The sequence below is a fragment of the Ixodes scapularis genome, unplaced genomic scaffold (assembly GCF_016920785.2).
Source record: "Ixodes scapularis isolate PalLabHiFi unplaced genomic scaffold, ASM1692078v2 PGA_scaffold4__175_contigs__length_147842914, whole genome shotgun sequence".
NCBI lineage: Eukaryota > Metazoa > Arthropoda > Arachnida > Ixodida > Ixodidae > Ixodes > Ixodes scapularis.
In genome coordinates, this window is record NW_024609879.1 from 73256022 (window position 1) to 73270264 (window position 14243).

Sequence of the window (14243 nt, forward strand, 5' to 3'; positions counted from 1 at the left end):
AAAGTTTTTTTGCAATAATGCTAAAAATTATGTTTAATATCTATAATAATAATTATTTTAATTTTTGTTATTTATTTATTTTTTGTATTAATTTACATCTACAATTGCAATGGTTCTCCTACTTCTTTCATTTATTTCTTTTATTTTCGTCGTTTTTGTCCCCCCTTCCGTATAATTTCTTCGCTTCTTTCGTCTCTTCTTTATTTTCCATTAAAACCCCAGTTTTGAGTATAGCGTGGTATAGCGCTGTCTTGTCTACTTCATGTCCGTGTCTGTCCTTTGCGCTTTATAATTCAATACGTGAACCCACATGACTACATAATTCTAAGCAAGATGTCTCACTTGCACCAGGTCGCTGCTGGCGTAAAAAAACACTTCAAACTGCAAACCTGTCAAAGTTACCCTCACGCACATACTGCATGTGCTTGCACACATGACACTACTATAGACGCCATGCTCGCAATTGTATAAGAGTTGTTTAACTTTATAAAAGTCGAACGACTACAGTTAGAGTATCTCATTGGCGCAAGTAATTAAATTATACGAGGATCTAATCTGCGACTTCTCGCCATATTTCGTCTGCTTTCTCTAAAATAAACAAATAACAGTAATATCGTTGCCTACCCAAAAATCCACGAAAGCACGACTTTATCGGGGAAATCGAAATCACTTTTCTGTGCCATATCGCCACGCGAAGTGACGAGCAAGCAGCACCCGGTCATGGTATTCTAAAAGGTTTGCGACTGTGCGGCAAAAGTGGGTGCGACAGCCGACGCAGCGAGTGCGACCGCAGTGTTTGGTTTCACACGCTGCAACAACCGCGCGATTTCTGTCGGCGCTGCCGGCTCTTCGGATATGAACGTGACGCGCTTGACTTTGCATAAAATACAACAAAAACGTCTTAATAAACAGAAACGTTTTACGAATAGTGTATGCAACCAGATTTTTTGAATAATTCAGCATTAAACCAAAAGCTTTTTGGTGTATAAATTTATTTTCGAATACGCGGCAATCGCGGATGAAAGCTGGCTAATGAACGGCTGGTTAAAGAGGAAGCGATCGCACCAACTCTGCGACAAAATACCAACTTGGTGGAAACCAGTCACAGAGCCGCTGCGACAGTGCGACTGCGATTTTAATCGGACATTTACTGGAAATCGCACCGATTTTGGACGAGAATCGCAGCATGTGAAACAACCTTTACTCGGGGCGTAACTTTTATCGTTTCGCCGTAGTTTCTTGTTCTCGAAAGTGCCTGATCATTCTCACACCGAACGCTCGATGCTCAAACCTTCTTAGCCGAATTTTCGACATGACGACGCACACACTCGACAAGGAGCGGCCCGCGACATTGTCGAGTCAGCCTCGCTCTCGCTTGCTGTTACGCCGCCAAATCACCGCCCAATTTTCTGCTGTCTCGACGCTCGCTCTTTATATTGTTTGGCACAAGTTCGCCGATTAAGCCTTTATTTTCAGTTCACTCTTCACCCTGTCGTCGCCTTCATTCTTGACAATATTCCACTTTTACTGATGATAATATTTATAGATTTTGTAATTTTTTACTTATATTTGTTGTTTAATTGAGTGAATGCTCTAGTTCAGTATTATTTTCGTATTCTTTTATAAAAGTTACGAGAGACATAAGGCAAGTTTTACTCAAACTTTGTAGTTAAATTACAGCAAAAGATGACAGCTGCCAAAAAATGACGCGGCAATTACGGAATTACGAAATAATAAATTGTGAGTGCTGCATTGATTGTAACAAATTCCCTTCAAAGTCTGCATGAATGGGAGTCTCATCTAGAGGTAGAACGTACACAGCCTATCCTTAGCTGCCCGTGATCCCCTCATTTGGTCCAGGCGAGTACAAGAGGGCACCTCAGTCTCACAACTGTTCAGCAAGTATGCATTATTGTTCCACACCAAGCGAAACGTAGTTCTAGAAATTATGTTGTATATCACTGAATAAACGTAATCGAAAGCAAACTTACCTCAGTCCCATCACGAACTGGTGTGGAGTGCAGCTAGATAAGCCAAAGCTTTTCCGATCGTTTCCCCATTTACCCATGAGAAATCCATCGTTAGGGTCACAGCCTTCTGCACCGTCACTTCCTCTCACGAATTCGGCTCCTGGAGGACCCTCGCCGTCATTCACAGCACCCATGCTTAAAAATAGGCATAAGTGTAAGCGTTTCCTGCAAAACTCCTAAAGTGCCACAGTAAACAAAAATCTTAAGACGCAGTTTAAATCATCCAAAGTAAGAGCTGCGTAACCCTCTCTACTTCATGGGCACGTCAAAGGAATTCAAACCAGTGACCAATGTAAAATAGATGAACTAGCGCCTGTAATGTTGGACGCACAGAATGGAATCACGAGCTGAATCGCCGATCCTAAGAAAGTCCTTGACTGGATGGCCTTAAAAATGCCCGGAAAGCATATGTATTACATAGTTAAATGTTCTAGATAACAGAAAGTATATAACTAAGAGAGGACGAAACAGAGACGAGTGCAGATAGGATACTATTTCTTACCTAGTATACTTTACCAACACGCTCGTTAGCAATATGTTTAAAAGTTCGCTTGTTACGCTTTCAACTGTAAAATTATAAGTCGATGGTTTCGGTATTTTTAATGACGTAAACATATATTCTTTAACGAAACAGGGTACCTAACCAAAACACGGTAGAGCCATAACACAAAGGAGAGTAATGATGAAGACACCTTTAAGAGTTTGCAGTCTTTAAGAACAGACCAAACATTTCCCTTTTGATCGCACTGCGCAGTAGTTAAACAAAACCATTCCTAATAAAAAAAAAATCATCACTGCTACAGGTCATCTTAAATCATGCAACCCTTTTCTAAGACTTAGGTATATGTTGCTCATTGAAGGGTCTAGAAGACATGGCGTTGTTGATTTGTGCCGATCTGCAGAGAAGCTTTTAATGAGTACAGTGGTCCCAAAACAGGTTGTGTTTCTGAATCAGTACTTATTATCCGGGGACGGGGGAAGATGGAGGAGCCGGGATGATGACACTTTCTAGCTAGAGATTCTATGATGTTCATTTGCCGTTTGAGCGTTTTATTGGGAATGGGTGGTAATAACGAAAAAAAAGCATGGTTAATCAAATGATTGGCGCTTGCATCGGTGGCCCCGAGAAACTGGATGAACTAAAATATTTGCATTGTGAAGAAAATACAATACCAGCCTTTTTACTATGCATAAAGTGTATGGTTTTGGCTAAATGCTCATATAAGCGGTATTTCATACGTAGGTAAAGAGTGAGAAGGTGACAAAAGTCCGAAAAAACCGAAAAAAGAAAGAAGCATTATAAATTGAAATTGGGCTAGTTGGTCTATAATATTCAAAAGGTTTAAAACTACGAAAAGCGAGCACAAAGACACGAACACAACAGGACTGGCGCTACGGCCTGTCGTGTAGTTTTCGTGTCTTCTTTGTCCTCACTTTTCTCGCACATTTAAACCCACAACCAAAAGCACCGTATTTTCCGGGCTATTAGTCCCCAAACCATGGGCACCCTGCGTCCGCTAGGAGCCGGTACCGATCCCCCAGCGAACAGCGCCGCGCGCGGCCACTTTTGAGTCGGCGTAGGGAGTGTGGTAGAGCTCCTCCGCGCTGACGCTGCTCCCGCGCTTCCGCCAATGTCGTAGCGTATGCAGGCGTGCCGACCTTGCAATATTAGCCATATTAGAAGATTTGGGGCCCTCGGCTAAGGTTGCTTTAGGGGCTCTCGTGATGATGATGATATTACTGGTTGACACAGTACTTTTTGAAAAGCCGAAGTTATTTTTAAAGTTATGCGTTTGTACCTTCTTGAGTAATGTTATCACTGAAAAGTGGGTAAAAATCTTTGTTCACTCCAAGTAAATTACTATGTATAGCCGTACGGAACGCGGCAACGTAATGACTGCCACGATTCGCTTTCCAGTAAGCGCTCAGGGATGGAAGTACCGACCCTTTTTCAGTGTAGCGCAATAATATATCTTTTGCAACTTAGCGTTTTACGAATGTCGTTTACTTGTTGCTTGTAAAAAAAATCTCCTCTGCCCTTTTTTTGTTTGAATTAATTTTTTATAATGTAACTGTTTTTTTCTGGAAGGCCGATGTCTGGAGGCTTGTAATAAGCAGGAGCATTTTAAACTCGTTGTTGTAGAGGGAACGTTCTCCACATTGCTCAAAGGTCCTCGCTTTGCTAAAAAGTTCATTGTGGAGGCAATGAACGCATTGAGAAGTAGAACCATGTGTGCAGCTTTCGGCTAAACATTGACTTGACTAATCGCCCATTGTTGTTCATAAAATGATTATAACAAAAAGAGTTCCATAAAGAATAGAAATAGAGATGGTTTAAGCCTTCCTCTTGGCTTCAATTAGGAAAAGTTTCACTGAAGCTGCCGCGGAGATGACAGCTCTGTCCCCTTCGCAAGGGAGCATCGAAGGCCGCGCTTCAAAAACATACGTTCGCACGAAATATAACAGTAAGCCCGAGCTCGAGTAGGACAGTGGATGAAGGCGTTTACGATGTTTCTCTTTTCTTTGCCTAAAGAGGGATGGAAAATGTCCAGAAGGCTGGAGGCTAATCGGCGCCTAATTTTGCTCAAAGCCATTTTGAGAAGAATGTAACTAGCGTGAGTGGCCCGACACATCAGACACACGCGCCAGATTAGAACCGCCATTGCTGACCTTCCCTTGTCTAACGGCGATATCGAGCCACTGAAACGGATGTTGATAAACCTCCAGAGAGGCCAATGCTGGGAAAGAGGACAGAATAAAATTTAAGATGACAAAAACTTGGCATGCTAGGTTGATGACCAAGTGAAGAAAATGGAATAAGAGGAAACAAAAACGGAAGGTCAGCTATGGCGGCGCCCGGGCACCGCTGCTACAAAGCGTCTACACACCAACCAAAGAAGCTCGCCGCGCAGAGCGTTGTTCGGTTTCGTTTGCAGTGACGTTATCTTTTTCAAGCCTCTCTTCCTTAAAAGTAATGGAAATAGTGTCCAAAATATTCAGTTAAAAAGCTCCTGACACGCAAAAAAAAATATCATGTTAGGCGTTAAAATGGTGCTGCAGGACATCACTAAAAAATAGTTTCACTAGACGGTTGCGTAGTTTTTTTTTATAAGAAATAGAAATACGAAACCCAATTCAAAGCGCCCACCATAGAGTTATTACAATAAACGCTAGAGGCTCAGCTGGCGCTAGTGGGCTGTTGCAAATTGAAGCCGACAGCATGCAGTCAGAAATTGACTTCTGGTAATGCATTTCTAAGGGAAAAATCGAGTTCATTTTCTCTCTGCGCTCGATTATAAGAGCAAATATCACGAATAATATGTACGTACTAGGCACATTGGAACATTTCTCAGACACGCAGACGAAATAATTGGTCAGTTACAGCATTTTTATTTGAAATTCGCGGCGTTAAAACCGCTTCGTACGTGTATTTATGTGCACTGTCGGACACTGTTAGCGCGAACACGGCGTCGACGCTTTCCAGCATGGGGGATATACGTGCCAAACGAACGAACGACATGTGGAAAACCAAGAGAGACGGCAAGAACTACGCAGTAATACTGGTTAAGTAACTCCTTGTGCTTGCAGACAATCAAAATAAGTTGAAAGTCACGTAATATTGTCCGATTTGCAATAAATAAGTAATGCTTTATTCTTTCTGCTCATGAATATGTGCGAAGATGCTTGTTCTGTGTTCAAATCATCGCCCGCACGCTCCAAATCTTTGCAACTAGGGGGAAGCCAAAGGACAGGGGCGCGATAAAAACTGCCCAAGATAGGAAATAATAAGAAAACACACTTTTCGTAGCCCACGTACTTTACACTTTACGTTTCGAACGTTTTTCTTTTTTTTTTTTTTAACCGCTCGTAGAGATGCACGACGGGGTCATTTTCATATAGTGAGAGGAGAGGCATATTAGCAATATATAAGCCCCAACGGAATGCTGGAGAACTTTGAACACACTCTACATTCCTTTCGATCGTTATTTTGCTTAGAATCGTCGCTCGTTTCTACCTACCTGCCATGGAACAGAGGTTTGGGCCTGAAATATAGCGAAGTTTAACATCGTTCAGTGGTAAAGGAAAAATGCTGTAACTAAAGCAATTACACTTTCACAATATTAATAAAAGTACATACTACCCGGTACAACCGAAATAACAAAAGTTATTACTTAATGTTATTTTCCGGCGACGAGACAAAATTCACGCGCGTTTTCCCATAGGAATACACAGGAAGACTGGAAAAGTAGACTGCATGCTGTCTGCTTCAATTTGCAACCGGAAGTCCCATAGACACTAGCGCCGGCTGAGCCTCTGGCGTTAATTGTAATAACTCTGTGGTGCCCACCAGTGCCCTGTGACGTAACAGTGTACCGCAACGTGTCGGGGCGGTCCGAAGGGAGGCATCGACCTACTTCACTAAACGTGGGTTCGCCAGAAGTCACCTGAGTATCACTCCTAGTGCTCTCCGGGACTGTGCCCAAGATTTTTTTGTTTTGTTATTCTGGTCTTCTCCACGAGCAATCGTATAAAACGAAGTTTCAGTTTCATTAGCTTTTTTATCGCTGCACCGTTCGTTAGTTTGCGTGCTGTAAAAGTTGAGGACAAAAAGTTATTGGATCGACGTGATGGAGTTCAACGATGAAAGCGTTGGGAGTACAAGCCAGTGTACGTTGCATGTCATCAGTCTGATGATACAGAGCCATACTTCGCACAAAAAAGAAGCTATCGTGTTTAAAAAAAAAAGAAAAGAATGTTCGCAGAAATTAGGACTGCTAGCATATAGCACGCCCGATCGCATTGCTGAACGTTCAGACACCGATGTCGTCGAATCATCGGATAATCTCCAGACTGAAGACGCCTGCCGTTTAGAGAATACGAACTGGTGAGCGTACCAAGTACAAGTAAACGTCGAGCATAAAGTACGTGTTTTTTCTAAAACCGTGAGCAGAACTTCTTTACTAGGTTCACTGACTCCTCTGCTTCTGTCGTTACAGCAACATTAGGCGATGAAAAGCAAATAAAAGAAACCTTGTTTGTTTGGATTGCTCGCGGAGGTGCGGAATATAACAAAAAAAAATATATTACACGCGGTCGCGGTAAGCAAGGAGTGATACAACTCACGCGACCTTTTGCGATGCCTACCTTCTGACCGCCCCGACATCTTGCGGTGCATTGTTACCTCACAGGGCACTGGCAGGGGGATCGGTGGCCGCGTGGGCTAAAGCGCACACCCAGCTCGACGCGCGTGGAGCGAAAGCTCACGCCGCAGAACCCAGAGATCCTGGGCTCGAGCCCCACCCCTGCCCGTTTTGATCTGGATGAGCATCGTACCGGCGTGCGGTCGTGTATCACTACTGCCTGAGCACGTTAAAGACCCCAGGTTAGCAGCCGTACTGCACCGGCAAAATTGCTCATCTACAGTGTAAACCAGTATCGCCTCATCCTGGCAGACCGACCTTACGCTATATAAATCACTAAACGTCCAGTTGGACATTTATTTGAGGGCACTGGCCATAACCTCCGAGATCCCGAAGCGCGCGCGCGCGAAGGCTTCTCTGGCCGTTTTATTCAAGTCGCTCCCCAGCAGTACGAGTGTAATCGCGCAAACTCCGCCGCTCGCCGCGAGGGGGCGATGTTTGCTCAGTCATAACGGAGGGGCGAGCCGTCAGCTTCGCAGGTAGAGATCTGCACTGGTACGGGCCAGACCGCGGGCCAGGGGCCGGCCCGGTCCGCAGGCCGGGCTCGGGCTTCACGGCTACATTCATGAAAGGCCCGGGCTGGGTACGGGTCTTGCATTCAAGTCTACAAGGGGGGCCAAAACGGCCAAGCCACGCATTACTTTTTTTTTTGTTTTTAACGGCACGTTCTTCGGAAGCGTATTCGAGGGTTGGGAGAGGAACCACAGTGGGGGGATAAACAGATGCTGAAGCATGTGTTTGTGCTTTATGTTTTGTACGGTCCGGTGTGTGCAGCGAATGCTCTTACAGAGCACTATATGGCGCGGCGTTCCTTTTCGTTTCCGGCGGCGCCGCCGTCGTAGCATCGCTTCTGACCACACGCAAATGCCTACACAATGCGCACCCTTGCCGGCATAAACCCTCTACGTACGAGTGCTTGCATCCCCAATATGGATGAAGAGGTTCCCCTGAAAGGGTACTTTGCCTGAAGAATTTCTCGCGGACCACTGCAAAAAAAGGCGAAATTAATGTGTGTGTGTGTGTGTGTTTTAACGGTTGTGCGCAGCGAGAGGGGCTAATCTAGAACTTTTTTCATCTTTTGTTCAAACCCGTCGCGACGTGTCCCTTCCTTTTCACTATGACGTGTGGTTTTGGTTACTGCTGCTTGTCATTTTTCTTTTTCCGTCTGGAAGGAATATCGGGTGAATTTCGTTAACAAGCTGCCTAGGCATGCAGGTTGGTCCAAATAATAATAGCACAAAACAAAATGCTTACAGTATTTACTGTCGGGTACCGCAATCAACTTATGTGTAGCAAGTGCAAGCGAGCTGCCATGCCTCGCAATTTGTGAGCTATTCATTTTGGCTAAAATAAAGCGCAGCTGGGCCGTAAAAACTAGCTTCGGGCCAGGCCGGGCCGGCTGTCGGAAATAGATAGCGGGCCGCGAGCAAGTCCGGGCCGAATAGACAGTGTGCCGGCTGGGTCGGGTTTCTAAATTTCGGCCCGTGCAGACCCTTAGTCGAGGCATCGTGGGTGGGTATTGCCAGTGGCATCGTCGCGCTTTATCTTGCGTTTACCCGGGCTCTCCGGATAACGAAATAAAAAAAGTAGAGCATGGTTGCTTCTACTCAGAGAAATATATATATATACTTATCTTCTTACTTAGATTAAGAGAAAGAGCGCGCCAAAAAAAGGACGCGACAGCTCGCGCTGAGCCCGGCAGTTCGAAATAAAAGCCGACCGCCAGGGACTGACTCCTGGACTTCTCCTTCAACAACAACAACGTAACACTTTGGTAGAGGTGCGTCCCCTGCGCCCCTTTGCTCACTAACCACAACGCTTCGCCAAAGTCTGAAGCAGCTTGCTCCAACAATGTCTCGATGTGAAGCATCAGCCACTCAAAATATTCGTGCTAGTTCCGTCCCCTACCGACAGCGAGACCCTCCCTCCTCCGGCGGCTTCGGAAGCGATGACGTGGATGACTGGTTCCGCAACTTTGAGCGCGTTAGCGCTCACAACGCCTGGGACAACACCCTAAAATTGATTAACGTGGTTTTCTACCTGCGTGACACCGCCAAGGTATGGTTTAACAATCACGAAGATCAAATAGCCTCGTGGGACGAATTCAAGACCCGTCTATTAGATGTCTTCGGATGTCCTACCAGCCGCACACAGGACGCGAACCGCAAGCTTGCGACTCGCGCTCACTCCGGACCCGAGACAACTACGGCTTACATTGAAGACATACTGGCTCTGTGTAAACGCCGGAACCCGGTGATGCCTAAATCGGAAAAAGTGAGCCATATCATGAGAGGGATTGCAGAAGACGCATGCAACATGCTGATTTCTCATAATCCAGCCACAGTCGCCAAACTTCAGGAACAGTGCCAACGATGGGAAGCACTTCGGAATCGGCGCATTTCAGGAGCAGAAACTATCACTCGCCTCCAGAATTGCGTTGCGTCATCCACACTTTTGTCGACCGGTGACATTGTTTCCCCTCATCAGTACAATAACCAAAGAAGAGCTTGCCGCCTCGTCTCCCTTGCCTCAACGAAACTTATCAACAGAGGCACATATCCCCGTCGAGTTATGAACACTCATTCAAACTGAGTTGTCTCGATTTTCACTTCCTCCTGTCAAAAACATATCGTTACCTCTACCAGCGGCACCCCTACCACCTGACACAGTATGCGCTACGTCCCCGGCACAGTATTACCAGCCCATCACGATGTACCCTCCCGACCCTCGAACATCTTTCTCCCGGCCTTATACTAAACGACAACCTTGGGCTCAGTCAGTAGTTCCTCCGAACTACTTCACAAACCGTCGACCAGCTTGGTTCTACTGCGGTATGCCAGGTCATATTTCGCGCTTCTGTCGCCGTCCGCTGTCGGATACATCAAGAACTGCATCTAACTCCCGGTACTTTACGCCATATGAATCCAACCGGCTTTACAACCAACGTAACGACGCTGATGATCACCGCTTCGGTCAACAACGGCGCTCATCATCTCCTTCCAATCGTGGTCGCAAACACCGCAGCTCCTCACCCGCATACCGGCAGCCCTCCCCTCTTCGTGCGCAGTCCACTTTTCCAAAAGCTTTCGTCCATGGGGAAAACTAAATGAGGCAGCTGAAGGGGGTACGGCTACTTCTGGTTTCCTCAGCATTCCCCACCGACTGCGTCCTAATCTAATTTAATTGACATAATTATCAAAAAGGTGAAACTGGCACCACTTGTTGATACCGGAGCATCGATTTCAATAATTAGCGAGAACATTCGAAAAAAATGTTAAAGCTTGGTACAACGCCCTGGGACGGTGGCAGTCTCCGTGGAGCCAACATGTCCCTGAGACATCTTCTTGGACTAGTTTTCGTTGAAATTTCTATCGATAACGAACCACATCGTCATTGCTTTGCTGTTTTCGAAAGTTGCACACACGACATAATTTTAGGATGGGATTTCTTAGCCAACCGACGGTCACTTATTGACTGTGGCACACGCACACTTCTCGGTGAAGATGCGAATGACGCTCCCACATCTCGACAACAATGTGCACCTTTCTGCGCAGTGAATCACGCACGGATAGCACCATTTACTGGCGCTATTTTACAATTGGCAGGATCTGTGATAGACGACGCCTACTTGCTGCAACCAAACCGCGAAGTGTTATTTCAGAAGGGGACTTGCTCTACCCATGACAATTATAACGTGCATTGCGGCCAGAACCACTGTTTTTATTGCAAATACCTCTAACATTGCACGGGACTTATTGGCTGGTACCTGCGTGGCATTCACAACAATTAACAACATAGAGTATGTAAATAGTGTCAGTAATCATACTGTAACCCCGACATCTTATCTGAATGATCACCATAACTCCTTCAAGTTACTTCGGAAAAACGTTAGAACTGATTTGCCACCAGAGCAGCAGGATACCCTATACAAGCTATCATGCTTCTTCATTTACAATTTTTTTTTAGCTCTAGGCCCCTGGCTCAAAAATCTTCTGTTCAACACACAATCGATACTAGAACAGAAAAACCCATACGCAGCCGTCCGTATTAAGTTTCACGTTCAGAACCAGAAGTCATCCAGAGGCACGTGAGGCACTTGTTACAACAAAATATAATCGAAGAATCCGCAAGTCCCTGGTCTTCTCCCATAGTGCTTGTGAAGAAAAAAAAAAAAAAAAAAAGAAACGAAGATGGCACATGGCGTTTTTGTGTTGACTACAGACGACACAACAAAATTACCAAAAAATATGTTTATCCCCTTCCCCGAATTGATGATGCCCTTGATACGCTGCATGACGCAAACTATATTTCGTCGATTGACATGCGCTCGGGCTACTGGCAAATTAGCGTTGACCAAAAACATCGAGAAAGGACAGCGTTCGTAACACCCGATGGACTTTACCTGTTTCGAGTCATGAATTTTGGCTTATGCAATGCTCCTGCAACTTTCGAACGAATGATGGATTCGCTACTCCGCAGGTTGCGCGGGACAACCTGTCTGTGTTACCTGGATGACGTTGTCGTCTTTTCGTGTACTTTTCCCGAACATCTATCTCGATTGACAACTGTTTTAGAATGCTCCCGAAACGCGGGCCTTCAACTCAACTGCAAAAAGTGTCTTCTTGGTACATGAGAAATCCAAATTCTTGGACATGTCGTCAGCTGTCGCGGAATATCACCAGACCCAGAAAAACTCCGCGCTGTTACCTACTTTCCACGGCCCGCAACAGTTAAGGCACTCCGTCCATTCTTTGAACTCGGAACGCGGATTTGCTGCCATTTTTGCTCCTTTAAACTTTCTCCTCAAGAAAGATCGACCGTTTGTATGGTATCAAGATCAAGAGGATGCATTCGCAACCCTGAAGACTGCACTGACCACCAAGCCCGTTTTGGCACATTTTTACCCTGCTCTTGATATCGAAATTCACACAGATGCTAGCGGTCAAGGACTTGCTGCTGCACGGATGGAAAAGCAAGACGCTGGAGGACATGTTGTCGCAGATGCAAGTCGAACTTTGTTCAACGCAGAGATGAATTACACCATCACTGAAAAATAATGGCTTGCTATAATTTGGGCAACCAGCAAGTTTAGACCTTATATATTTGGGCGTCCGTTTAAAGGGGTTATAGACCACCATGCTCTGAGCTGGTTATCAAACTTGAAAGATCCTCCTGGACGTCTGGGACGATGGGCACTAAAACTCCAAGAATACGACGTTTCCATATGCCATAAGTCTGTGAAACAACACGACGCGCCTGACTGCTTATTTCGGAATCCCATCTCACCCTCCCCAGAAACTCCCTCTTCTGCCGCTGCCGCAATTGCTTTGACCTCTAGTTTGAATTTAGCTATGGAACAAAGGAGAGACCCACCTTTATAACAGATTTTTTTCTCAACAAACCCCACCTCACCCGCCACGAACAACGGCTTGTTGGCCCTACACAATGCAAAATGACGTACTGTATCGTCGCAACTATGGCCCACGTAATCCTGCTCTGCTTTGCTTTGTTCCAAGACATCCTCGACCTGATATCTTAGGTGCTCTACATGATGACCCCACAGCTGAACACCTGGGTTTTATTAAAACTGAAATGCCTGCGCGAAATACCTTCTACTGGCACGGCAAGCATGTACCGCGACGTTTCGAAGTACGTAGCATCATGCGTCCAATGTCCGCGACGAAAAAGACCAACGGCCATACCAGCTGGACTTCTACATCCTCTCGATCCATCTCACTGCCCATCTGAACTCATCGGTGTCTACCTGGTGGGGTCCCTTCCTCTTACACACAACGGTAACAGCTGGGTCATTGTTGCCATGGGCAATTTGTCACGTTAAGCAGAGACCTCTGCATTACACTCGGCAAATTCAGAGGAAGTCGCAAGATTTCTCTTGAACCACATCATTTTGCGACACGGGCCCCTCGTCACATACTCAGAGATCGAGTAACAGTATTTCTTTCCGTGATACAAAAGCTATTACATCTTTGTGGAACCATTCATAGATCTACAACAGCATATCATTCAGAAACAAATAGCTTGGCGGAACGTTTCAATCGCACCATTGCCGATATGATTTCCATGTATGTCCAATCTGACCAACGAAAATGGGATGCTGTTCTTCCGTTCTTACTTACGCATAAAACACTGCCCTTTAAGACACTCGCGGTTATTTTCCATTTATCTTCTCCATAATCGCCCTCCAACCACATTCTTGGACACGCTCCTACCTTACCGTCAAAATGACGAACCTCCCGACACTGTAGCACATGTCGTGTGCAGTGCTGAAGAAGCGCCCCAACTTGCCCGGGTACGCACACGTACATCACAGCAACGCCAATGCCGACGGTATAACAAGACTCAGCACCCCGTTTCATATGAAATAGGCAACCTTGTTTTACTCTGGACGCCTCAACGCCACCAGAGCTTGGCTACCAAGTTTCTCCACCGCTACATCGTCCCTTACGTAGCCGTCCGCAAACTGTCCGACCCTTCATACCACGTGCAGAAACAGCAAGACACTACTGACCGACGCTGAGAAACCTCCGATGTAGTCCACGTCGCCCGCATGAAGCCCTATACCCCCGACCCACCGCATAAAACAACGCCACCATCGTTACCAAAAAAAAAAAAAAGTTCAATCCGCGAAAAAAAAAAAAAAAAGGGGGGCGGGGTAACGTTACTCAGAAGAAGAGAAAGAGTGCGCCGGGTCATATTGCGGCGTTTGCTTCTGCTAGAAGTACCTTTAAGCCGGGGTCACCCTGCTTATACCCACCATACTAAAGACAGTCTGCAAACAGATTCAGACGCGAGTCACCACGAGATCTGAGCTTCGAATGCCGCACCGAAACGAGTTGAAGGAGACACTTGGCACACGGCATTTGAAGCACGGATGTTGTGGTGACTGATATCTGCAGACTGCTTTTTCCATAATGTATGAGCAGTGTGACCCCGTCTTAAAGGTACTTCTAGCAGAAGCAAACACCGCAATACGACTTGCAAAAAGTTGCGT

At 45.7% G+C, this 14243-nt stretch overlaps 1 protein-coding gene across 1 annotated transcript in view; it reads right to left on the reverse strand.

Annotated features, from left to right (window-relative positions):
- Positions 1-1987: 1987 nt before the first annotated feature.
- Positions 1988-14243, reverse strand: part of LOC115310919 — a 38922-nt gene continuing 26666 nt past the window's right edge. Inside the window, exon 7 of the mRNA XM_040218007.1 lies at positions 1988-2165. Within this exon, the coding sequence (XP_040073941.1) occupies positions 1988-2165 (178 nt within the window). The remainder of the gene's footprint in view (positions 2166-14243) is intronic.